This window comes from Dendrobates tinctorius, unplaced genomic scaffold (assembly GCF_039654945.1).
Source record: "Dendrobates tinctorius isolate UK_male_01 unplaced genomic scaffold, ASM3965494v1 ptg000014l, whole genome shotgun sequence".
Taxonomy (NCBI): domain Eukaryota; kingdom Metazoa; phylum Chordata; class Amphibia; order Anura; family Dendrobatidae; genus Dendrobates; species Dendrobates tinctorius.
In genome coordinates, this window is record NW_027361682.1 from 5,422,967 (window position 1) to 5,446,994 (window position 24,028).

Here is a 24,028-nt window from a genome sequence, read left to right on the forward strand (position 1 = left end):
TTTGGTATCTTTATGTTCGAAGCATGATAAGTGGGAAAAGGTTGAAAAGGTCCAGGGAGCCGAATACTTTCGCAATGCACTGTAAATTTCAGTAGTTCGCTCTTGCCATTATTATCCTGCAATTGATGTCTTACTGCCTGTACAATGAAGTCCTAGGTGTCGATTGTTGCCAATTGGAATCCTTCATGCCAAACTGGTCTGGAATTTGCAAAAACCAATACCTGTGTCCTGTATATATGAGGGAGTTTTCTTAATCAATGGGCATAATTCAGTCTAAATATTGGGATAAAAGCCCAGTAAGTAAACCCTTTCATGCTATAATAGGACACCTACAGTAGGTGACTTGTCTATACATGTATGAATTAGTTAGCAAAATTGTATGATAATACCCCTCTCTCAACTTTTTGTTTTAAAAATGATTGTAATAGTTCCCTAAAGGAGTGTGTAGGATCTGAATGTAAAGATATTTAGGTATTTTTAGCACTTTTACCCCCTGTCTTACAGTATGCATGGGCTAGGACCACAATGTTACCCCCCTTGTCTGCTGGCTTTAAAAGTATGTCACTGTTGGAGCCCAGGCAATTGAAAGCCTTTTGCTTCTCGGTCCTCAGATTGGGCTATTCGCAAAGGTTTAGTAAAGATTTAGTATCTATGAGAACCTGGTTGTAAAACAGGTCCAAAGCAGAGACAGCAGGCCCTTGCTGGATTTAATAAGGAGAGGAGCTCACCTGTAAATGGAGTCATTTTGTTATCAGATGATGGTATATTTGGGATTTCTAGTAAGGTATCTAAAACTTTATAGTCAGATTTCTAGAACTGGTCATCTGCTATTACAGCTCAATTGTGCTAAGGAACGATCGGTGCATCCGGACACATTTATTATATATATCTACAATTTGCTTGACTATGCATCATCTATTCTGAGAACAATCCTTGATATCTTCATTGATGACTTGCGTATATTACTCTCGCACTATTCTCAGTAGACTCTTGACATCATTGCATGTAAAAACCCCATAATCTAGCAGTGATGACCTTGTGCAAAGTTGCTCAGATTGCTTAATCTTCACATTCGGAAAACTGATCATTTTATACTGCACCCCGGGGTCATGTGTCTAATAAGGTTTAGTTGGGAAATGGTGGGTGTTTCTAATAAATTGATGATTAAAGGGGTCTAGCTCCAAGATCCTATCCCAATATGTAGTAGGTGTAAGAATAATAATATTGGCAAATACCTCCAATTAGAAATATAGTATAGTTCTGATGCGCTGTCGCTTACCTCATGTGCAGGGCATTGCAATAGCTTAGGCATCCATGGTTACGACCACTAACAGATAACTAATTGATATTATATGAGTGGTCGCAACCATGGATTCTAAAGCTAATGCAATGCCTGCACATGGAGTAAGTGACATAGCAAATCAGGAGAACTATACTACATTTCTAATTGGAGGCATTTGCTAATATTATTATTACACATACTGCATATTGGGATATGATCTTGGAGATGGGAATACCCCTTCAGGTATAAAACAAGAGTAAATACAAGACCTTCACAACCTTTTACATATCATAGGGAAGATGTAATGACTAGAGATGAGCGGACACCTGGATGTTCGGGTCCGGCCGAACAGTTAAAAAAAGTTTGTGTTTGGGTACCAGAACAGTATCCGGACCCCATTCACTTGAATGGGGGGCCCGAACATCCAGTGTTTGTTACGCTGTCATGGAAATGACAGCAGGCAAAACCGCTTCTGATCAGTGGTGGAATCATCCCAGCCTGTCAGGGAGCCGCAGTTCCTGCGCTGTATAAAGTTTACCTCCGGACACTGGTGTCAGCTGAAGGGACAACTGCTCCCATGATCTGACACCTACAGCCGCTAATTACAGTGAGAGCAAGAGAAGCGGATGGGAGTATTCATCAGCCGCTGCTGCGCTGTAAATAAATAATAATAATTCAAAAAAATGGCGTGGGTTCCCCTGTATTTTTGCTAACCATCCAGGCAAAACTCACAGCTGGGGGATGCAACCCTCAGCTGTCAGCTTCAGCAAGGTTGGTTAGCAATAGAGCCGTGGGCTTGATGTCACCTGAAAATACAAAGGTGATGTCATCCCTACAAATATGAACCCCACTTGCCACTGCGCAAGTGGGAAGAGCCGGGCAAAGCACCAGAATTGGCGCATCTAATAGATGTGCCTTTTCTGGGCAGCTGTGGGTTGCTATTTTTAGGCTGGGGGGGAGGGGGCAATATCCATGGCCCCTTACCAGCCTTATAATTGCAGCCCCCAGCTGTCTGCTTTAGCAAGGTTGGTTGTCTCTATTCTTTATAGCGAACCTTGCTGAAGCTGACAGCTGAGAGTTGAAGATCCCAGCTATGAGTTTTGCCTGGCTGGTTAGCAAAAATACAGGGGAACCCACACCGTTTTTTTTTTTTCTTAATTTACAGCGCAGGAGCGACTGATGACTTCCATCCACAGCTCCTGCTCTCACTGTAATTAGCAGTAGCAGGTGTCGGATGATGGGATCAGTAGTTCCATCAGCAGACACCAGTGACCAGAAGTGAACTTTATACCTCCGATCACAGCTGAGCGCTCACGCTGTCTTTGCTCTCGGACCGGCGGGGACGATTTCACCACCTATCAGAAGAGGTGTTTGCTGTGTTGTCATGCACATGACAGCGCGACAAACACCCAGAGTTCGGGCAGATGAACTGGAACAGTAACATGGACTTCCTGGTGAAGTCCCTGTTCGATGTCCGTGCCCGAACCGTAGGTGTTCAGACGCCGAACTTTACTGTTCGGATTTGCCCAGCTCTAGTAATGACACCTTCTCTCCATCTACCTGATAATCTTGAGGTACATCGGGATCTTGTTTACAGTCCTGTAGAAGAATAGGATGGGAACATCTCTTTGGTGTTGTCCTCTTACTGGATAGAACTGTGGAAATACATACAGGGAGTGAATTCATTCTTTACTCACAGATAATTATAATCCATGTGTATTTAGTCCTGTCTATTACCTGGTGATGTGAGGGGTTGGGGAACCTCCATCATGACGTCCTTGTACAGATCTTTGTGTCCTTCTAAATACTCCCACTCCTCCATGGAGAAATAGACGGCGACATCCTGACACCTTATAGGAACCTGACACATACAATGATACCGTCATCCCCCGATCCCTTCATAGCGTAACTGAATAATGTCCCAGCATTCCCAGCAGTGTCACCTCTCCAGTCAGCAGCTCAATCATCTTGTAGGTGAGTTCTAGGATCTTCTGGTCATTGATGTCCTCATGTATCAGGGGGTGATGTGGTGGCCCCGTGATTGGGCTCAGGGGTCTTCCCCATCTCTCAGACATAGGGGCCTGACAGCACTCACTAGAGGTCTTCTTCACTACTGTGTAATCCTGGTTATGGAGAGACACATTAATAAACCTCACTACAGACATTTCCAGAGTCCTCACCTCTCCAGTTCTGTCCATCTGTTATTCCCATAGATAAGAATGATGTAATGTGACGTCATCAGAATCTCTCACCTCTCCAGTAAGCCGGAAGAGGATCTCTAGGGTGAGGTGTAATATCCTCTCCGCCATCTTGTCCCTGTCCCTATCCATCCTTGTAGGGTCACTCAGGAGAATTCTCTTATATAGAAGATCTTCACTGAGAGGATCTGATATTATAGGGACCTGAAGGGGGAGAAGATGACGATGTAACATCATAAAAATCCCATGTAAGGAATCTCCGGGTCTGTTACTGGCTTCACATGATCACTACATCCTTTCATGTGTACCTTCCCACCCCCAGTACAGTCAGGCCTTCAGGTCTCCGCTGTGACGTAGAATGGACATGACTCTATGGGGTCCACATCACTCTATAACTCAGTCTCACATTTGCCTCACACCCAGGCTACAAATTGAACACAGAACGCAACCCCAAACTGTGCACACTAGTGATGAGCGAACGTGCTCGGAGAAGGTGTTATCTGAGCACACTCAAGTGCAAATAGAGCATTTTCAGCGTGCTCTAATACTATGTTTGAGTCACCATGGCTGCATGTGTGGCGACTGATTGATAGCCACAACACATGCAGGTATTGCCTGTTTGATAGACAATCCCTGCATGTGTTGCGGCTGTTGAACAGCCGTGAGACATGCAACCATGGCAATTCAAACATAGGATTAGAGCAAGCCGAAGCTTAGAACTCTAGCATGATCGGATAACACCTTAGGCCTCTTTCACACTTCAGTTTTTTACAATCAGTCACAATCCGCCAGGTTTTGAAAAAAAACGGATCCTCAATTTTTTTTGAGGATCCGTTTTTTCCCCATTGACTTGCATTAATGGCGGATTGTGACGGATTGCCGTCCGTTGCATCCGTTTTTTTTTGAGGATCCGCCAAAAGTTGCTGTCCGTCACCATCCTCAAAGATTTCAAAACGGAGCTTGTAACGTTTTTTTCTGTGGCGGATCCTCCAGACACTGATTTAACCCGAAATTCTTTCTGGTGCCGGACAAAAAAAAAAATTCTCTCTCTCTCTCTCTCTCTCTCTCTCCCTCTCTCCCAGCGTTCCCTTTAAATTTCCTCATTTTCAGAATCCGTCTCAAACCGCTTGTCTGACTTTTTGGCGGATTGGAACTGATGCAAAAAACTGAAGTGTGAAAGAGGCCTTATCCGAGCACGTTCGTTCATCACTAGTCCACACACGAAACACGCTCAAAGCTGTCACATCCTGAAAGTGGGACAAATATCAATGCCAGGCACAGAATGTATTCACAGCACGCAGGCCACTCACAGGTCACATTTACAAAGTACCAATTAATCTTTACGGACACACTTAGGTTATTTAGGGCAAAAATGCAAAGCTGTTAAAGTTTTAGGCTTTAGTACACAAAAGGTACAGTGGGATATGTATGAAAAAAAAGGGAAATAAAAGACATGATGAGTGCAAACATAGTTATAAAAACATAAGATGGAATAAGCAGGAAATTCTATTCTTAGCACTCCTGTGTAAGAAAGTCCTTTCCTGTTCCCAGGGACATGGGTCAAAATGTACACAAGGCTAATTGGACAGGGTCCCCAACTTGTGTAAAAATAAGGGAATTAATCCATTCATTATATACAGCCCATCCTTGGGGATGGGGTGGAACAGGGGCATACAAAGAATTCATGGGGCTGCAGAACTTGTAATTGGTCCCCTCCCCATCCCCCCAAAAAATGAACATTCAGCAGGGTCAAAGAAGAGAATATTGCGCAACTTTACAGCGGTTGCAAAGTAATTTTCTTCCTTCCCCCCGTAAAGTATGATGCCAACAAAAGTGCCCCCTTAAACACAGTATGCAATATGATACCCCCACAGTGAATTGATCCACAGTGCCCTCCACACGCACCGTATGATGACCTTACTGTATGTCCCCTTCAACACTCATGGTATACTATAGTGAACCCCCAACACAGAGTAATGCACTAACTGTGATCCCAACACAGCCCTCCATACATTATAATGGCCTCCACAAAGTATGATGGCGCCAACACAACGCTCCATACGGCATAATGGCCCCCACTAGCCTTCCAAACCGCTTAATAGCCCCTAAACAGCCCGCACAACAGTATCATTTGACCACACACAATCCTTCACACTGTATAATTGCTCACCTACAGCATAATGGTCCCGCAGTATAATGCCTCCCATAGCGCTACGAACAGTACAATGGCCCCCACATAAACCTGCAATTAGTAAAATGGCCTCCACATAGTCCCGCAAATGTTATAATGCCCCCATAGCCCTGAAAACAGTATAATGGCCCTTCCATAGCCGTACAAACAGCATAATGGCCGCCCACATAGACCTGCAAACAGTATAATTGTCCCCACATAATCCTCCAAATAGTATAATGGCCCCCATATAGTTCCCCAAACAGTATAATGGGCCCCCAATAGTGCTCCATACAGTATAATGAGGCCCATATAGTGCACCATACAGTAAAACGGGCCCCATATAGTGCTCTATACAGTATAATGGATTCCACAGTGATTCATACAGCATAATGTACCCCGCATAGTGCTCCATACAGTATAATGTACACCACAGTGCTCCATACAGTATAATGAGTCCCATATTGTGGTCCATACAGTATAAAGGTCCCCACATAGTGCACCATACAGTATGATAGTCCCCACATAATACTCCATATAGTATAATGGGCCCACATAGTCCTTCATACAGACTAGTGCCCCCCCACTTTTACATCTATACAGTAAAACGGCCCCCCTCATTGATTTAAAAAAAAAATTATAAATACTCACCTCTAGTGGTGGGCGAACCCGAACAGTAAAGTTTGGCGTCCGTACTGAACACCTACTGTTCGGACATGGACACCGAACCCAGACTTCACCAGGAAGTAGGTGTTACTGTTCTACTTCGGCTACCCGAACACCCGGTGTTTGTCATGCTGTCATGTGCATGGCAGCGTGGCAAACACTGCTTCTGATCGGCGGTGAATTCATCCCCGCTGGTCAGAGAGCTGCGGTTCCCACGCTGTCAGGACTGCGTGAGCGTTCAGCTGTGATCGGTGGTATAAAATTTTCAGCCGGTCACTGGAGTCAGTTGATGGGACTACTGATCCTAGTTAGAGGAAGAGCGGCGGATGGGCGTATTCATTAGCCGCACCTGCGCTGTAAATAAGAAAAAAGGCGTGGATTCTCCTGTATTTTTACTAACCAGTCAGACAAAACTCACAGCTGGGGGCTGCAACCCTCAGCTGTCAGCTTCAGCAAGGCTAGTTATCAAGAATAGAGGGGTCCCCCACGTATTTTTTAAATTATTTAAATAATGTAAAAAAACAGCGTGGGTCTCCCCCATTTTTGACAACCCAACCAGCCTTGCTGAAGCTGACAGCTGGCGGCTGATATTCTCAGGCTGGTAAGGGGCATGGATATTGGCCCCCCCAGCCTAAAAATAGCAGCATGCAGCTGCTCAGAAAAGGCACATCAATTAGACACACCAATTCTGGCTCTTTGCCTGGCTATCACCACTTACCCTGTAGCGGTGGCAAGTGGGTTGATAGTTGGGGGGATTGATGTCACCTTTGTATTGTCAGGTGACATCAAGTCCATGACTTAGTAATGGAGAGGCGTCTATAAGACACCTATCCATTACTAATTCTAAAGTCACATTGTAAGAAAACACACAGCCAGAAAAAAAAGTCCTTTAATGGAAAGAATGACACAGACTCCTTTAATAATCCTAATTAAACCATACTTACGACCTCGCCTAATTCCACCGAAGCCCTCGATGTCCTGTAATAAAACTAAAATATGCAATACATCATACCTGTCTGTCATTCTGTCCCACGCTGTAATCCATGTCTGGGGGATAAACAGCTTTCAACTTGGACGGTGCCAAGATGCAACTGTCCTGTGTTATGAATGGGTCACCGAGGAGGATGGCAGGAACAGGCTAAGCCACCAGGAAACCAGAGAGGTTGGTAACTGAGCGGATTTCGGACCCCTGATCCTATCAACACAACTAGCAGTAGCCGTGGAGCATTCCTACGATGCCCTAGACGCCTCAACACAGCCGGAGAAATAACTAAGCCTAAAGCCAGAAAGGTGAAATCTAAACTGCCACGGAGCAGATCCCCAAAGGAAAAGACAGCCCCCTAACATATATTGTCGGAGAGACAAGATGAAGCACAAACATAGGCAGAAAAATAGACTGAGCAAATGGTGGGTCCCAAGCTGTCTAGATATGACAGGACAGAAAAGATGCTGTCTGCCATCACGCAAAAACCCTAAAAAATCCAACACATCTGATATACAAAAAACCTGAGGCCACAAGACCTCACCACCGCTAGACCAGCACTCTGGTGTGAACTGAAAGCAAAGCAAACGGTACTAATATAACAGGGGACTGAACAAACTGACACAAGTTGTAACATATGGAGCGGGCGCCGACGGCGTCTTTGCATGCAATGCGCATGCGCCATAGGCCGCGGCTCCCTTCTGCTTCTTATGCTCCGGCTATGCTCTGACTCGGAAGCACCCCCTGACCAATGGCAGACCAGACAGTGGCATATCAGGCCACTTCCCCCTGAGGGAGGCGCCTGATTGTTGTGTTTCCTAGCACACTGGGCCTCGCTTCTTTGTGTGCTCTCTGCAGTCTCACTGTCCCGTTCTCGTGTGCTCCCTGCAGCAGCCTCGCAGTCCTGCTATCCGTGTCCCCTGCTGTACTCCAGTCCTGCCTCCGGTGTTCCTGTTCCATCCTGCTCCAGTCCTGCCGTCCTGCCTCCGGTGTTCCTGTTCCATCCTGCTCCAGTCCTGCCGTCCTACTCCAGTCATGCCTCCGGTGTTCCTGTTCCATCCTGCTCCAGTCCTGCTGTCCTACTCCAGTCCTGCCTCCGGTGTTCCTGTTCCATCCTGCTCCAGTCCGTCCATCCTACTCCAGTCCTGCCTCCAGTGTTTCTGTTCCAGTCCTTCCGTCCTACTCCAGTCCTGCCTCCGGTGTTCCAGTTCCATCCTGCTCCAGTCCTTCCGTCCTCCTCTAATCCTGTCTCCTGTGTTCCTGCTCTAGCCATCTCTCCACGTTGCAGTCTATTGTCTTACTCCATTCCTGTCTGTGTTCCAGCTCTGTCCTGTCATCTACACTTCAGTCCCTCCACGTTCCAGTCTACAGTCTTACTCCACTCCTGTCTCCTGTGTTCCATCTCTGTTCTGTCATCTACACTTCAGTCCCACTCCAGTCCATCCTGAGCCGCCCCTCTCAGTACCGGCTACCGTGGTACTCGAACCCCTGGGCCTGCTCCTAACGGTCCCTGTATAGGGGTCAGTTCCACCTGGCAGCTCGCCCGGGGCCCCTCAGTGTCACAGCCCAGTGGGTCCACTCCTGGAGATTCCGGCTCCAGCCCAGCCACGCTAACACACTGATGAATGAGCTGCTGCGAGCGCAGGCTCAGAGACAGGTGGTGACATCATTGAGGTTATATCCGGTAACTAAGGCTCCATTCCCAGCCAGGCTGAACTGTGGTGACCTCCCTTGCTACTCCAGATGATAATAGAGTGGGACTTTAGCCTGTTCTGGGACTTATGGCAGAAGGCAGGAATACCAAGTGACTCAGACAGGTACCAGTTTAACCATGATGAAACCCTGTCGCAGTTGGATGAGTTCCTCTTGTACGTCCTTGTGGGTGACCAGTGAGGCCGAAATTCATGGACTGAGGTTTTCTGGGGGAAATTTTCAGACTGATCAAATGCAGGATCTTACTCTAAAAGGGGCATTTGACAATGTGACTGTATTAAATGGGGTCACTCGGGAGCCGAGGGCTAAAACCAGGTTTCCACATTTTGCTTTAAATGAGGAGTTGCTATATAGAGTCACTATATTGATAGAGGAAGTGGTAGAGCAGTTGTTAGTACCAGGTCTTTATTAAGGGTACGTTACTAGACCTGACCCATTCTCATGTCTTGGGTGGGCATCTGGGAGTAGAAAAAAAACTCAAGAAAGTGTCCTCCAGAGGTTCGACTGGCCGGGATGTCACAAAGAGATTGTTAACTACTGCCGGTTCTCACCTACTTGTCAGCTAATTGATCCCATATGCCCATTATAGAGGTCCCATTTGATCAGATTGCCATGGACCTTGTAGGGCCGCTGCTGAAGAACATCTGTGAGGTAAGTATACAAAACATTTTTGTTTTATTTATAAAATGAATTAAATGGGTGAGGGGAGGAGGAATTGCAAATGATGAAGTGGGGAGGTGAGGGTGGGGACTGCACATGATGAAGTGGTGGGGTAAAGGAGACTGCACATGATGAAGTGGGGGTTAAAGGGGACTACACTTGAAGTGGGGAGGTTAAAGAGGACTGCACATGATGAAGTTGGTTGAAGGAGGATTGCAAATAATGAAGTGGGGGGGTTAAAGGGGACTGCACATGATGAAGTGGAGGGTTAATGGGGCCTGCACATGATGAAGTGGGGGATTAAAGGGGACTACACATGATGAAGTTGGGGGGGTTAAAGAGGACTGCACATGATGAAGTGGGGGAAGGGGGATTGCAAATAATGAAGTGGGGGGCTGAGGGGGACTGCACATGACGAAGTGGGCGTAAGGGCGAGTGCACATGATGAAGTGAGGGGAAGGGGACGGCACGTGATGAAGGGGGGAAGGCGACTGCACATGATGAAGGGAAATGCACATGATGAAGTGGGGGGAAGGGGACTGCACATCATGAAGTGGGGGACAGCAATTGAATTGAAGGTGGGGAGAGCAAATGATGATCTGGGGGAGAGCAAATAATGAATTTTGAGGGTGGGAGATTAAATGATATATTGAATGTGGGGGGAGAGCTGTTGATAATGAATAGAGGGTGGGAGAAAGAAGACGTGACAATGCGTTGGGATGGAAGGGGCATGGGTATCTCAGACCTGTTATCAGGAATCTGATTGCACTCCACTATGGTCAGCAGAGGTTAGCAGGTCTGACCATCCATAGACTCCACTTCGAACCCGGTCACTTTCCTCCCCACCATCTCAACAGTATCCACATGTGTTGTCAAGGAGTAGTGAGAACTTGTGGGCCTGCCATGTCAAATGTGTAGAAGAAGAAAAGAATCTGTACTTGGGGAGGAGCATTTCCGGGATTATTCGGCAGGAGTTCGGATCCACGCCCTGCATGTTTGGCACTGTTTAGAGTGCCAAACAACATGCAGGGATTGTGTGCCACACACTGTAATGCCGCAGCCATGTTGGTTGCGGCATTACAGTGATTGACTGGCGGCAGAGCGTCATCAGGTGTGTATCAGACCTGGTGCCGCCCTGCTCGTCACATTCAGCTCCAGAATCAGCTAGTGTAGTGAGAGTTGCTGCCGAGATAGGGTCAAATTCGGGGGTTTCAAAGATAGTGTGGGTATACCATAATTGAATACACAAATCCAGCTAAATCAACAGTCCTTCTAAGGCATAATTACAGGGTATATAGACTGCAGTGCTAGGTCGTCAGTGAGGGTATATGGGTATATAAATATCAGTAGCAGGCAGGCATTGTACAGTGCCTTGAAAAAGTATTCGGCCCCTGGAACTTTTCAACCTTTTCCCACATATCATGTTTCAAACATAAAGATACCAAATGTAAAGATCCTTTTCATAGTACAGCGTTAAAATCAAGCTATTTTAAATGGGTTTGCCTATCCCAGTGATCACATCTGAGTGCACATTAAATTCTGCCATTTTATTGGTACTGTAAAAAAATTTTTGGAGTGTCTTATACAATTTCTTGACCCTTTTTTGCTGCCACAAAAATATTTAGCTACAGGGCAGATATTTTACGCTGGGTTTTGTCCGCCACAAGGATCGCATATCATTGCGCTCAGAATTGTGCCATTTAAGACCTCCATAGAATTGTTTTTGTTGTGTCTTAGCCTACTTATAGATACAATTTTGCTGGCCAAAAAAAAAATTACAGGCCAGATATTTGAAAGTGGGCTATCTCCATCAGGAGGACAGCATGGTCAGTCGTTCTCTTAGTGAGGACATGAAAGTCTTGCCTGTTAGCAGACTGGCTCGCATGGCTGACCCTCGCATTCTCAACATATAGAGAATCAGTCATTACTTGTTGGTGACACTTCTAGACCCACGCTACAAGGAGAACTTATTCCAGAGGCAGAAAGGTCTACTAAAATGGGACAGTACCAGAGGGCCTTTGTTGTGGAATTATTGAAAACCTTCCCATCTGAAAACGTTGGCAGCAGAGGTCACAGTTCGTTGAACAACCAAGGAGTACAGGCAAGAGAGACAACTCCAAACCAGCAGAGGCAGGGGAACACTGGCAAAGTTCTGGGAGAGTTTTCTCAGACTGTCCCTGAGTCATGGGGTACTCTCACAAGGAGTGCAAAATTTTGGAAGATGCTGAGGGAGTACCTTTCTGACCGTACCAATGTCCTCCGTGATTGCTCTGTGCCTTATAATTATTGGGTATCCAAGCTGGACATGTGGCATGAACTGGCTCTCTACGCCTTGGACGTCCTGGCCTGCCTTGCTGCTAGCGTTTTGTCAGAGTGTGATTTTAGTGCCACAGGTGGAATTATAACTGATAAGTGCATCTGCCTGTCAACTGAAAATGCTGACAGGCTGACTCATAAAAATGAACAAGGGCTGGATACGGCCAGACTTCTCTATACCACCCAAATGATAACAGCGAAACATAACCTCAAATCAAGTGTCATTTTTAGGGAGGAATATTCCCCTGTACCTCTTCACACCCACACATGGGTATACGCTTCCTGATTTTGCCTATATGCTATTATCCTCCTCCTTCTCCTCATCAGCCACCACCACTAGATCACCATGGTGACCGTGGTCCGTGATGCAACAGCCATGCTATTGTGTTAAAGGGTGTTTTTGATGAACATAAATTTTTTTTTTTTTTTTACACATTATGTTGATGTGTACCCCCCAGGAGGAAATGTATGTCAGCCCATACACTAAGGCTACTTTCACACATCAGGTTTTCGGCGTCAGGCGCGATCCGGCGTCGTGCCGGAATGCCGGATCCGGCAAATGTTTTGTAAAACCTGATGTGCCGGATCCGGTTTTCTGCCGGATCCGTCTTGTTCTTGACAGACAAAACCGGATCCGTCTCATCCGGTTCATCCGTTTTTCTATCCGTTTTTTCGACGGATTACGCCGGATCCGGTTTTTAAAATTGACCCTTGTGGCCCCTCAAGGCAGAGTACACTGGCAGGATGACAGAGTGTGAAAGATTTGTGCCCTAACCAAACTTGTGTACCTTCTGGACCAACAGTATATACCTTTGCCAACCAAAGTTGGCTATCTTGTCATGGTCTACTATTTTTAGCTTTAGGCCACAGGTGTGTACCTGGTTGTGTTTTATGCAAAGTATTTCACCTTTTAACAAAAGTTGTGTACATTGTTAGGAAATCACCAACAATAAACACAACTTTTTAGGTGAAATACTTTGCTTCAAACACAACCAGGAACACAACTGTGGCAAAAAGCTAAAATTTACCCACAGTTATACCTGGTTTTGAATACCTTTTTACCTTTGAAATACCCTGTATTTAACCTTTTTTTTAAACATAGTTCGCCGCAGAAAGAAAAGACAGACAACCATTGTGAAACGATAATTTAACTTTTATTTAAAATTTTTTTTTTTTTTGTAAAATGTTTTTAAAGTGCAAAAAACTTTTTAAATAAAGGTTTTAAACCCAATGGGCATTTTTATTAAAAAACACACATTACAAATCTGTGTATTGTGGGGTGGAAATACTGCTGGAGGGGCTGCGGGACACTTCGACACTGGGTGTGTGGAGAGAGGACTGGGATCGTGGTGGGGAAGGAACAGTTAGAGGTGAAGGTGTGGAAAAAACTACAGAATGGGTGGACATGTGGGAAGCAGAAGAGGTGGTGGGTGGTGGAGTGGAGGGTTGGGCAGGGACTGTAGGAGCAGATGATGTTGATGGAAAGTTGTATGGGGAAGGAGTTTGGTACGGGGAAGGAGTTTGGTACGGGGAAGGAGTTTGGTACGGGGCAGGTTGCTGGAAGTGGGGAGATGACTGGTACTGGGGAGGTTGCTGGTACTGGGGAGGTTGCTGGTACTGGGCAGGTTGCTGGTATGTAGTAGGAGGGGGAGGATGAAAAGTGGCTGGAGGGGGTGCAGATGTAATAGGAGGGGGAGGATGGAAAGTGGCTGGAGGGGGTGCAGGTGGAGGAACTACAGTGGTGGGAGGTGGAGGTTGGGAGGTAACCTGCTGTAGAGCACCGTGGCACGAATGCATTACATGCATCTGCTGGGCAGGAGAGAGCGTTTCCATGCGCTCCACAACAGACCTGAAAAAGGTGTGGTTTGGCGAAGATCTTGCTTCTGAATGCATGGTTTGCAGAAGTGTCTTCACCTCCAGAATGCTGGAGTTGATCTGCTGAAAGCCTGCGGAGATTTGCTCTGACAAGACTTTGAGACAGTTCTGGAAAGATGCATTCAGATGCAATAACTCTTGCGCATAACTCTTTTCCTGACCCCTCTGCCGCTGCCGCCCAGTACCCGCAGGTGTACTAGAGGCGGCAGGGGCAGAAGGGTGGGGTAAAGGGAAAGCGATCTCCTCACCAGCAGCTTCATGTAATGTAGGCGGCCACGATGCTCCTGTGCTGGTGGATGGGACAGATGGGTCGAATGTGTGGGAAGGCAGGGAAGGTGCAGATGTACCGGGGCGGTCGAAGTGTCCCTCGGTGCCGGTCTCCTCAGGGATCGCCTCAGAAGGGTCCAATCGTGCAGGCTCCCGAGTGCTGCTCACCGTGCTGTGGAATAAAGAGAAAAAAAAACAATTAGAATACTGACATGGTATGGCCCTGGCTGAAAAAAAAAAGTTACATCTTTTTCACATGTGGTGTGTAATATTTACCTTCTGGTGAGCATTGTTTCCTGGAGGAACGACAGGGCTTGTGCGTACTTGTACTTGCTCCTGCGTCCTCCAGATCCACTCGGGGCCCGCATCTCTTTATTGAACTCCTTCTTGAAACGATCCCTCACAGACCGCCACCGATTCACAATTCTGTTCCCTGAAACGAGAAACGAGTGGTTAGTATACAACATCAGTGTTTCACAAACTCCAGTCCTCATGGTCCCCAGGGGTCATGTTTTCAGGATTTCAATAGTAAATAGAAATCCTGAACACATGATCCGTGGGGACCACGAGGACTGGAGTTCAGGAAACACTGGTTTACATCAAGCAACCGTTACTGTATATACTTACGCTCTTTAATCTGGTCCCGAGCTTCGAGGTCCTCCCAGCGGCCCACAAGGAGAGAACAGATTTCCTCCCAGAGTCGTCGGGTAATGATCAGGTCAGCGTGGCGGCGGTCAGCCATATTCCAGAGCGGCTCCCTTTCTCTGACGAGATCGATGAGGCGGTCCACATCAATCCCTCCATCCTCACCGTCAGAGTCGGGAGGCTGTTAAAGAAAAAGACAAAAATAACATAATTAGCCTCCACAAAAGAAATGAAATAAAAAGTGCCAAAAAACAAAGCAAAAATATTTATACTTACACGCTGGTGACCGCCGCGTTGCTGTCGCCGACGACCCTGGGAGGCACTGCGAGGACCTCTTGGCCGAGCACCAGATTGGGAAGACTAGAGAAGAAAACAAAAAATGTTATGAGTTTGGATGTAGGCATTTGTTTGCTGTGTGTGGTCTGCAGAACATTGTTTTCTATGTGTTGTGTGTAGTGTGATGTTGTGTTTCTGCGTTTGATGCAAAAAACTTACGATTTGTGAGCCCACTCCAAGCGTCTGTCCACCCCTTCCTTCTTCTTCTGGGAGCTCCTCTTCATCTTGTGATTCCTGTTTTGAAATAAAAGGCAATGAATAGACATATATTACAGAGATGATGGATTTTGGAAATAAAAACTTACCGTCAAACGCTGACGATGCGAGGGAGGGCTCCCAGAAGAAGATGTGCTGTCCTGTTGATGGCCAGACTCCATGGCTGTGGGTATTGCTGCTGCCAGTGATGCCATTTCTGCTGCTGCTGCTGCTGCATCTCTTTGGCAGCTGTTGAATAAAGAGAAACAAAGGGCCAATGAATATCTTGATATTCCATGGCCCTAGTTTGGAGGAATGGGGGATTTGATAATTACCGTCTCTCATCTGCTTCTGGACTCCCCTCCCGTTCAGCATGCTGCTCCATTTGGGGTGTTGCTGATGGTGCTGCTGCTGCATCTCTTTGGCGGCTGTTGAATAAAGAGAAACAAAGGGCCAATGAATATCTTGATATTCCATGGCCCTAGTTTGGAGGAATGGGGGATTTGATAATTACCGTCTCTCATCTGCTTCTGGACTCCCCTCCCGTTCAGCATGCTGCTCCATTTGGGGTGTTGCTGATGGTGCTGCTGCTGCAGATGTCTGCTGCCTTCTCCTGCGCCTGGTTGCTGTCTTGGGTGGCATGTTGGGTGTGGCTGAGGGTCCCATTGTCTTGCTTTTATATATCTCCTGTGGGCAGAGCTACTGAGCATGCTCAGACCAAAAAAACCGGATCCGGCGCATTGCGGCGCTCATAGGCTTTCATTGTGTGAAAAAGCCGGACGCGCCGGATCCGGCGTGTCCGGCTTTTTCGCCGGAGACAAAAAACGTTACAGTAGACGTTTTTTCCAGTCGCCGGATTGCGACACATTGCGACACATTGCCGGATCCGGCGAAAACCGGATGAAACGCATGGTGATCCGGCGCAAATGCAAGTCAATGGGGGGGAAACCGGATCCGGCATTGCATTTCGCCGGATCCGGTTTCTGTCAAAAGCGCCGGATCGCGCCTGACGGCGAAAACCTGATGTGTGAAAGAGGCCTTAGTGTATGGGCATTACAACCATAGGAGACCCGCTCCTTTAAATTGGGAAAAGATTTTCAGTAGACCCTCCTTCACGTCTCTTCCAAGGGGTATTGGGGTGCATCCAAATTTGGAGCAGGCCTTGAATTGACTTCATAGGCAAACATTATGGGAGTAGCATACTAAGAAAAATGGGAACTTTGGTTTCATGTGGCCATCCAGTACATTGGTTTAAAGGGTTTTTGGGGTGCGTGTAACTTTGGGGCAGTGCAGACCTTGTATTCATTGTATAGGCTAACAGAATTGTAGTACCAAATAAATAAGAAAAGGAACTTTGGCTTCATGTGGCCATTCAGCGCGTCTGTTCAATGGGTTATTGGGGTGCGTCCAAATTTGGGGCAGGCCTTGCATTCAATGCATAGGCAATAACAGTATAGGAGACACACTGTTTAATAATGGGAAAAACAAAGCATAGCCGGCTTATGGCTCTCTAAGAATAGTGAGGGCAAACTGCTGTCCCTTTAAGACTAAAATCCACCTGATGGCCCTCCTCCTTTAACAGCCGCTCCTTCGTAATAAATGAAACAGGATGTGTCTGATGATGTGTCACACACCACATGGCCAGCTAAGGTTGTAAAATGTTAAAATGACATTTCCCAGTGAATGCATTTGGCTTAGTTGAAAGCACTGCTAAAGTTGAAAAACGCATCAAAAATGATACGTGTGAACATAGCCCAAGTGGTAGAGGAACATTTTTGTTTTGGTTTATTTATTTGGCCTTACATCTCAATCATTACCCTGGAATGGATGTTCCTTAACATATTTCCCAGGAAAATCAATTTTGGTTTTGTTTTTGTATGTTTTATTGTGCGCCCAGAAAAGTGGTGGAAGACTCTGACAACATTGTTCACAGCAGTGACTTGGGAGTCAGAAATGCTTCCAGGGGTCTTCCCCATGATGTTCCCATGTCATTTCAGCACTGTTACCATCGATTTCAGACATTTTCAGACCCTAAAAAGACCTCCTGGGGGGGCAAAAATGCTCGAGTTTCCTATAAACTTACATTGGGCTCGTTGCTCGGGTCAAGCACCCAAGCATTCCAATTTGCTTGACCCAAGCAATGAACACCCGAGCATTTTAGTGCTCGCCCATCACTACTAAAGACCTGTTGCTTTGATCATCTAGAATTGCATATATCTTGGAAAGCTTTTTCCTGGTGGCCTGCAATATACTCTGACAAGGCAGATATTTGAGCAAGACCTTCATCCTACAAGTCCTCTACAGATTTCCGTACACTGAGAAGTGACTACTGGGGTGTCTGTCAGTGTCCATCAGCTTTTCGTCACGTTCCTCCATTTGCGACGACGCTCATGAGGGTGGTCCAGGGTGTAAAGCTGTGTAGAGTTCTATGCTACCACGTTCTGCGCAATTTTTCACTGGTTTCACAGTTCCTGGCAATATGCGATTTGGTAGCACAGCATCTGAAACAGATGTTGTTTCTTTGAGGAAACCATTGCGGTCTTTTAGAGACTTATCTCTGAAGGCTCTGCATTTTAGCAGGGAATGAGGTTTCCTATTTAGGGGTCATTCCTTGCTGAGAACCTTGGATTTGGTAACTTTTGTCTCTTTTTGAGAAGACTTATCCGCTCCATAAGAAAAACCTGTGGTGGTCACATTTGTTTTGTGAACTGCCACAGGTGTTTTACAAGGTTTGATACCAGATGCAGTGGAACTCGACAGAGTTAAGTCAAAACTGGGGTCTTTTCTAATACTCACCTGTTGAGTGACTAAGTGTACAAACACAGTGAGGGAAGGAAATGGTACATTATAAATCTGTCTATAACAGGAACTGTGTGTGACCCACTTCTCCTGTAAGTTTTAAGGGAGCTTTTGAACAATTGTGTTGACAACTCTGGCGGTGTCCAGTACTGCCAAACCTGGCAGATCTCCTTCTGCCTGAACAACCTGTACCTCTGTTGACAAGTCGCTCTGCTCCCTGAGCTTTTGGTAACACAAAATTATCAATTCTCTTACATAAAGCATTTCTATAGCTTCTGTTGACCCATAACATTCATCAAGTCTTTCCCACACCACACGCAGGTCTGTGTCCGGATACTTTATGTTAATGTCTCTGATTCTTTTGATGTGTTTAGCAAACTTGCTTCCAAGCCACTTTACCTTGAAATCTAACTCCTCACTACTGGAAAGGTCTAAATCTCTGATGGCATTCTGGATTTAGGCACGCAATGCCCTGTAGCTCTCAGCACGATTTGTGACATTTACAAGTCCCTTGATGACAAGCTACCGCTGTGCAAAAAACTTTGCAAAGTTCATTGTGGATTGGTCAGCACTTATGCAAGCTGCTGCTGTTATGCTGCGAGTGTGGTGTATCACCATACCGGAGCCTCTGGCTTAGGTAGTCCATATAATACCATTCTGATGCAAAGGGTTTCCTTTTAAGTCAAAATGGTGGCTGTACCTTCTGTAGCATGATAGTTGTGTCCAATGTCCTTTAGTTGCATACTTTCTTGGTTGTAGTACAGCATTTTAAGGTAGGATCTCTGGTAATCTGCATAGGTTGTTTGATGTAGTGGAACGGGGTTGTCATCTGTTGTGGAAGCTGGTTGATATACTCGGAGACGTGTTGTACTGGATATTGTTAATCTAGGTCTGGTCTGAGTACGTTGCTGCATTTCTCAGATTTGGGAAATTCTACGGCTTCTAGAAACTCTGCTTTGGCTATTGCAGCTGCTGCTTCTTTCTCTGCAGCAAGTATTTCCAGAGACGCTTGCATGCGTGCTATCTCTGTATCTTGATATGTCCGCAGAGGTGCTCTTTCTGCTTCTTTATCAGCTTATTTTAGCTTTAGTTGCATCTCTTGTGCAGCGAAGGAGGATCTGACTTTCGTCGCCTCAGCTTCTGCATGAGTAAGAGCATTAAATTAATTTACTGAAGACTTGATAGAGTGGCTTGCTTGGGACCTCATCCTGACTGAAGATACTAGCAGACATTCAGTGTTGTATGCTGAATATCTCTGTGTGGACCTGAGTCTAGGTAGAAACAGACTTCAGTGCCTTCTGAATTGTGTTGCACTTGCTGGAGGGCTGCACTTTAGTTACTTGTGACTGTATGGAGGCCGCTGCAATATCGAACGCAGTACAGTGTAGATGATTTCAGCTCCATATAGTCCAATCCACTATTGCTTGCAGCTATCTGTTTTACTGTTCTGTCTTCTTACAAGTTCACACAGTGTGCAGTCTTACATACAGCATTAACCTCTGCTGACTTCCAAATTAAGCAGACCGTTCTCGGTATTCTAACTTGTTTGTCAGCAGATGGTTGTATAAAACCGAAATGTATGTGTGGTAAAACTAAAAGAATGCAAAATGACAGGTATAAGAATTTAGCTTAGAATATTACATACCTATGACATCTACAATTAACAATGAAAGCGCACAGCAACATGGAGCTTGTACATGTGAACAGATGACCTAGTCACAGTCAAAGTCTGATTTAACAACAGTTCTGTGTAACATTGCACTCACTGCCGGAACAGAGATCGTTTGACAAGGATAATGTAAAAGTAAAGCCCCCGTTACACACTGCGATATCGCTAGCAATATCGCTGTAAAGTCACCGATTTTGTGACGTTGCAGCGATATTGCTAGTGATATCGCTGCATGTGATACTTACCTCCGACCGGCTCCCCCGCTGCTCATCGTTGGTCGCGCGAGAAGCTCCTGGACCATTTCTCGTCGGGCGCTTCCTGCTGGGCTTCCTGTGGCGCCGACAAGCGACGCGTGGACGTGGGCGGGAGGACTTCAGGATCGCCGCGTCTGACAGGTAAGTAGCGACCCCCGACCCCAGCGATGTCGCTGGTGAGATCTGTGTGTGGCAGCTCACTAGCGACCACTTAGTGATGCACCAGCGATCCATATCGTTGTCGGGATCACTGGTGCATCGCTATGTGTAACGGTACCCTAAGATAATGCAGGGAACAAGACACATATGTGTGTAAAAAAACTTCTCTATCAAAGGGACCTTCATCCAGCATGCCTTGGTTTCTCCCACAATGCAGTTAACTGCAGTACAGAAAAACATGTAATACAATTAAACATCACCAGATGGTGCTATTACCACTATACACTTCGCCCCTGTAGACTGTGAGCCCTCGCGGGCAGGGTCCTCTCTCCTTTTGTACTTGTGTGTGCCTTGTATTGCTCGTGTTTATTGTACTTCTCTTTGTATGCCCCTTTTTCACATGTAAAGCGCCATGGCGATAGTAAAAATAATAACAGAGTATTACAGCTTATTAAAGTGACAGCAGTAATTTCATTTTTTGCCCTAATGGGCACAACAGTATCCTACTACTACCTGATGAGCCTCAACAACTCCCTTGAGAAATCTCCCATATACGTGGCATGATACATTACACTTCTACAAACACCTGATTGTCATCTCATTGTTTGAAAACACCAGACTGAAATATCACTTTCAAATTATCTGCTAATCATAAAAGTTCACATACTTTTGCCTTTCACCAACATGTGATATCTCAGTATTTTCCTATTTTTTTGACTCCTTTGTTTTGCTATCTTTTTTTTAGGTCTGAAAAACTAGTTCCAGCTGAGAAAGTGAAATCCTGTTGGACATGGCAACAAAGTTCTTTAGCTCATTAGAAATTAGAAACAGCTATTTATCTAATGTGTGGCTCTCTGAATGGAGGTCTGTGGAGATTCCCCATTACTGGGTACTGGCACCATTACTGCCTTCAGTACTGCATCACATTGCAGGAGACAGAACGTGTTCCCATCTATATACTCTGTGATAAATCTCTCTGACTATAGTGAAGATAGGCCACTGTAATTTTTATGTATTGTATAAAATATGGTATGTCATGGCTAAGTCTCCATATCTTCTGCTGACTTCCAAATGTCTGTGAAAACTAATTGCAACCTTGATCCTTCTTGGGGAAACACCATTATACTTATTAAAAATGTATTAAAAAAGAAAAACTGAAATATCACATGGTCATAAGTATTCAGACCCTTTGCTCAGTATTGTGTAGAAGCACCCTTTTGAGCTAGTACAGCCATGAGTCTTCATTGGGAATGATGCAACAAGCTTTTCACACATGGATTTGGGGATCCTCTGCCATTGTTCCTTGCAGATCCTCTCCAGTTCCATCAGGTTGGATGGTGAACGTTGGTGGACAGCCATTTTCAGGTCTTTCCAGAGATGCTCAATTGGGTTTAGGTCGGTGCTATGGCTGGGCCAGTCCAGAATGATCAGAGTTGTTCTGAAACCACTCCTTTGTTATTTTAGCTGAATGATTAGGGTCAATGTCTTGTTGGTAGGTGAACCTTCGGCCAAGTCTGAGGTCCAGAGAACTCTGGATAAGGTTTCATTCAGGATATCTCTGTACTTTGCCGCATTCATGTTTCCTTCAATTGCAACCAGTTGTCCAGTCCCAGCAGCTGAAAAGCACCCCATAGCAGGATGCTGCCACCACCATGTTTCACTGTTGGGATTGTATTGGGCAGGTGATGAGCAGTGCCTGAAAATCTTATTTCTTATAGTTTGGGAGTACTTCTTGTCTTTTTTAGCAAACTGTATGTGGGTTTTCATATGGCTTGCACTGAGGAGAGGATTCCATCGGGCCACTCTGCCATAAAGGCCCGACAGGTGGAGGGCTGCAGTAATAGTGGACTTTATGAATCTTTCTCCCATCTCTCTAATTGTAACAACCCTGCTGGCATCACTGCATGGCCTCCCATCCCCGCACACCAGTTTACTCGCTGCTCCAGGTCATGCGGTGATTTCTGTCTGCTGCCAGCTCAATGCACTATGCCTCTTGTTTTCCTGCTTGCTCTCTTCATGTTTCCTGACTGTGTGTATAGGGGGGCGGCACCTGAGCTCTCTGGTTCTTATGCAGTCAGGGTGCACCGGTCTAATCTGTCCCCGACCAATCACCTGGAGCCCTTTACTATATAGGGTCGCCACACCCACTAACCCTTGCCTGTGCAATATCTATACTCAGTGTTTTGCTGCTGAGGTAGCCAGGCCATGTTCTGTGTATCTCCGTCTCTGGAGGAAAATTCTAGCCTTGTTTTGTATTCTTTGCCTGCCCTCCAGGAGGCTGCATATCCTGGTCTGTGTCCCGGTCCTAGCCTTGCTTTCTTGTCCTTTTGCCCTCCAGGAGGCTGTATATCCTGTACCTTGTCTTGTACTGTCTCCTCGTCTGTGGCTTCCTTCCCTGCTGTGTCTTCCTTGTGCCCTCCCTGTCTGATCCTCTGCACCCTTGCAGCTATGTCTGTGCCGCTGCACCCTTGCAGCTCTGCCTGCTCCTCTCCTGCTGCAGAACCTCTTGCTGCAGCTTCTCTCCACAGACCTTGTGGTTCAGCTTTGCTCTGCTGCTGCAGAACCTCTTGCTGCATCTTCTCCCCACAGACCTTGTGGTTCAGCTTTGCTCCACTCCTGCTGCCGCTGCAGAACCTCTTGCTGCAGCTTCTCCCCACAGACCTTGTGGTTCAGCTTTGCTCCACTCCTGCTGCCGCTGCAGAACCTCTTGCTGCAGCCTCTCTCCACAGACCTTGTGGTTCTGCTTTGCTCCACTCCTGCTGCTGCTGCAGAACCTCTTGCTGCAGCTTCTCTCCACAGACCTTGTGGTTCTGCTTTGCTCCACTCCTGCTGCCGCTGCAGAACCTCTTGCTGCAGCTTCTCTCCACAGACCTTGTGGTTCAGCTTTGCTCTGCTGCTGCATTACCTCTTGCTGCAGCTTCTGTCCGCAGACCTTGTGGTTCAGCTTACTCCACACTCCAGCGGCTCCGCCTATTCCACTCCTTCCTGCCTGTATCCATAGCTGCACAGGTCCAAACCTGTTCTTTCATATTCCACTCCTTCCTGCCTGTATCAGTACCCATTCCTGCTGTGAACAGGTCCCTACCTGTTCCTTCATACACCACACCTGCCTGCCCTGTGTCTCCAAGCCGTGCCTGCCTGTCCAGTGTCTCCAAGCCGTGCCCGCCTGTCCTGTGTCTCAAGCCGTGCGCGCCTGCCTGGTGTCTCAAGCCGTGCCCACTTGCCCTGTGTCTCCAAGCCGTGCCTGCTTGCCCTGTGTCTCAGCCTGCTAGTCACTCGCACCTGTCCAGGTGTCCTGTTCCTGAGTGGGATCAGCAGCCACAGCCAGACACCACCCTAGAGTGGCACCCGGCAGCTACCTGTCGCACAAGCCTGACCTCACCATCAGAGGCTCCAGTGAAAACCAAGGTAGCTGTCTTAGTCACGCCCCTTCCAGGGTAGTCTGGGCTGTGGCACAGTGGGGCCACAACCCCCCCCAGCTCGCGCCAATCAGTCATGGCACGAGCGTGACACTACTGCATTTTTGGAGCTCAGCCACAGTGATCTTGGGGTTCTTCTTTACCTCTCTCACTAAGGCTCTTCTCCCACGATTGCTCAGTGTGGCTGGACAGCCAGGTCAAGGAAGATTTCTGGTGGTCCCAAAATACTTCTATTTAAGGATTATGGAGGCCACTGTGCTCTTAGGAACCTTGAGTACTGCAGAAATTCTTTTGCAACCTTGGCCAGATCTGTGCCTTGCCACAATTTTGTCCATGAGCTCCTTGGCCAGTTCCTTTGACCTCATGATTCTCATTTGGTCTGACATGCACTGTGAGGTCTTATATAGACAGGGTTGTGCCTTT

At 46.6% G+C, this 24,028-nt stretch overlaps 1 protein-coding gene and 1 long non-coding RNA gene across 2 annotated transcripts in view; one reads left to right on the forward strand and one right to left on the reverse strand.

Moving 5' to 3' along the window:
- The window catches only part of LOC141074274 (uncharacterized), a 112,344-nt gene that overhangs the window by 78,667 nt on the left and 9,649 nt on the right, over window positions 1-24,028 (forward strand). The gene's annotated exons all lie outside the window — the stretch shown is intronic.
- Window positions 1-24,028, reverse strand: part of LOC141073827 (uncharacterized) — a 41,497-nt gene that overhangs the window by 6,735 nt on the left and 10,734 nt on the right. The window contains exons 2-5 of the mRNA XM_073561293.1: window positions 3,535-3,684; window positions 3,226-3,405; window positions 3,020-3,143; window positions 2,843-2,937 (exon numbers count right to left, since the gene is read on the reverse strand). Of these exons, the coding sequence (XP_073417394.1) occupies window positions 2,843-2,937; window positions 3,020-3,143; window positions 3,226-3,405; window positions 3,535-3,612 (477 nt within the window). The 5' untranslated portion in view covers window positions 3,613-3,684. The remainder of the gene's footprint in view (window positions 1-2,842; window positions 2,938-3,019; window positions 3,144-3,225; window positions 3,406-3,534; window positions 3,685-24,028) is intronic.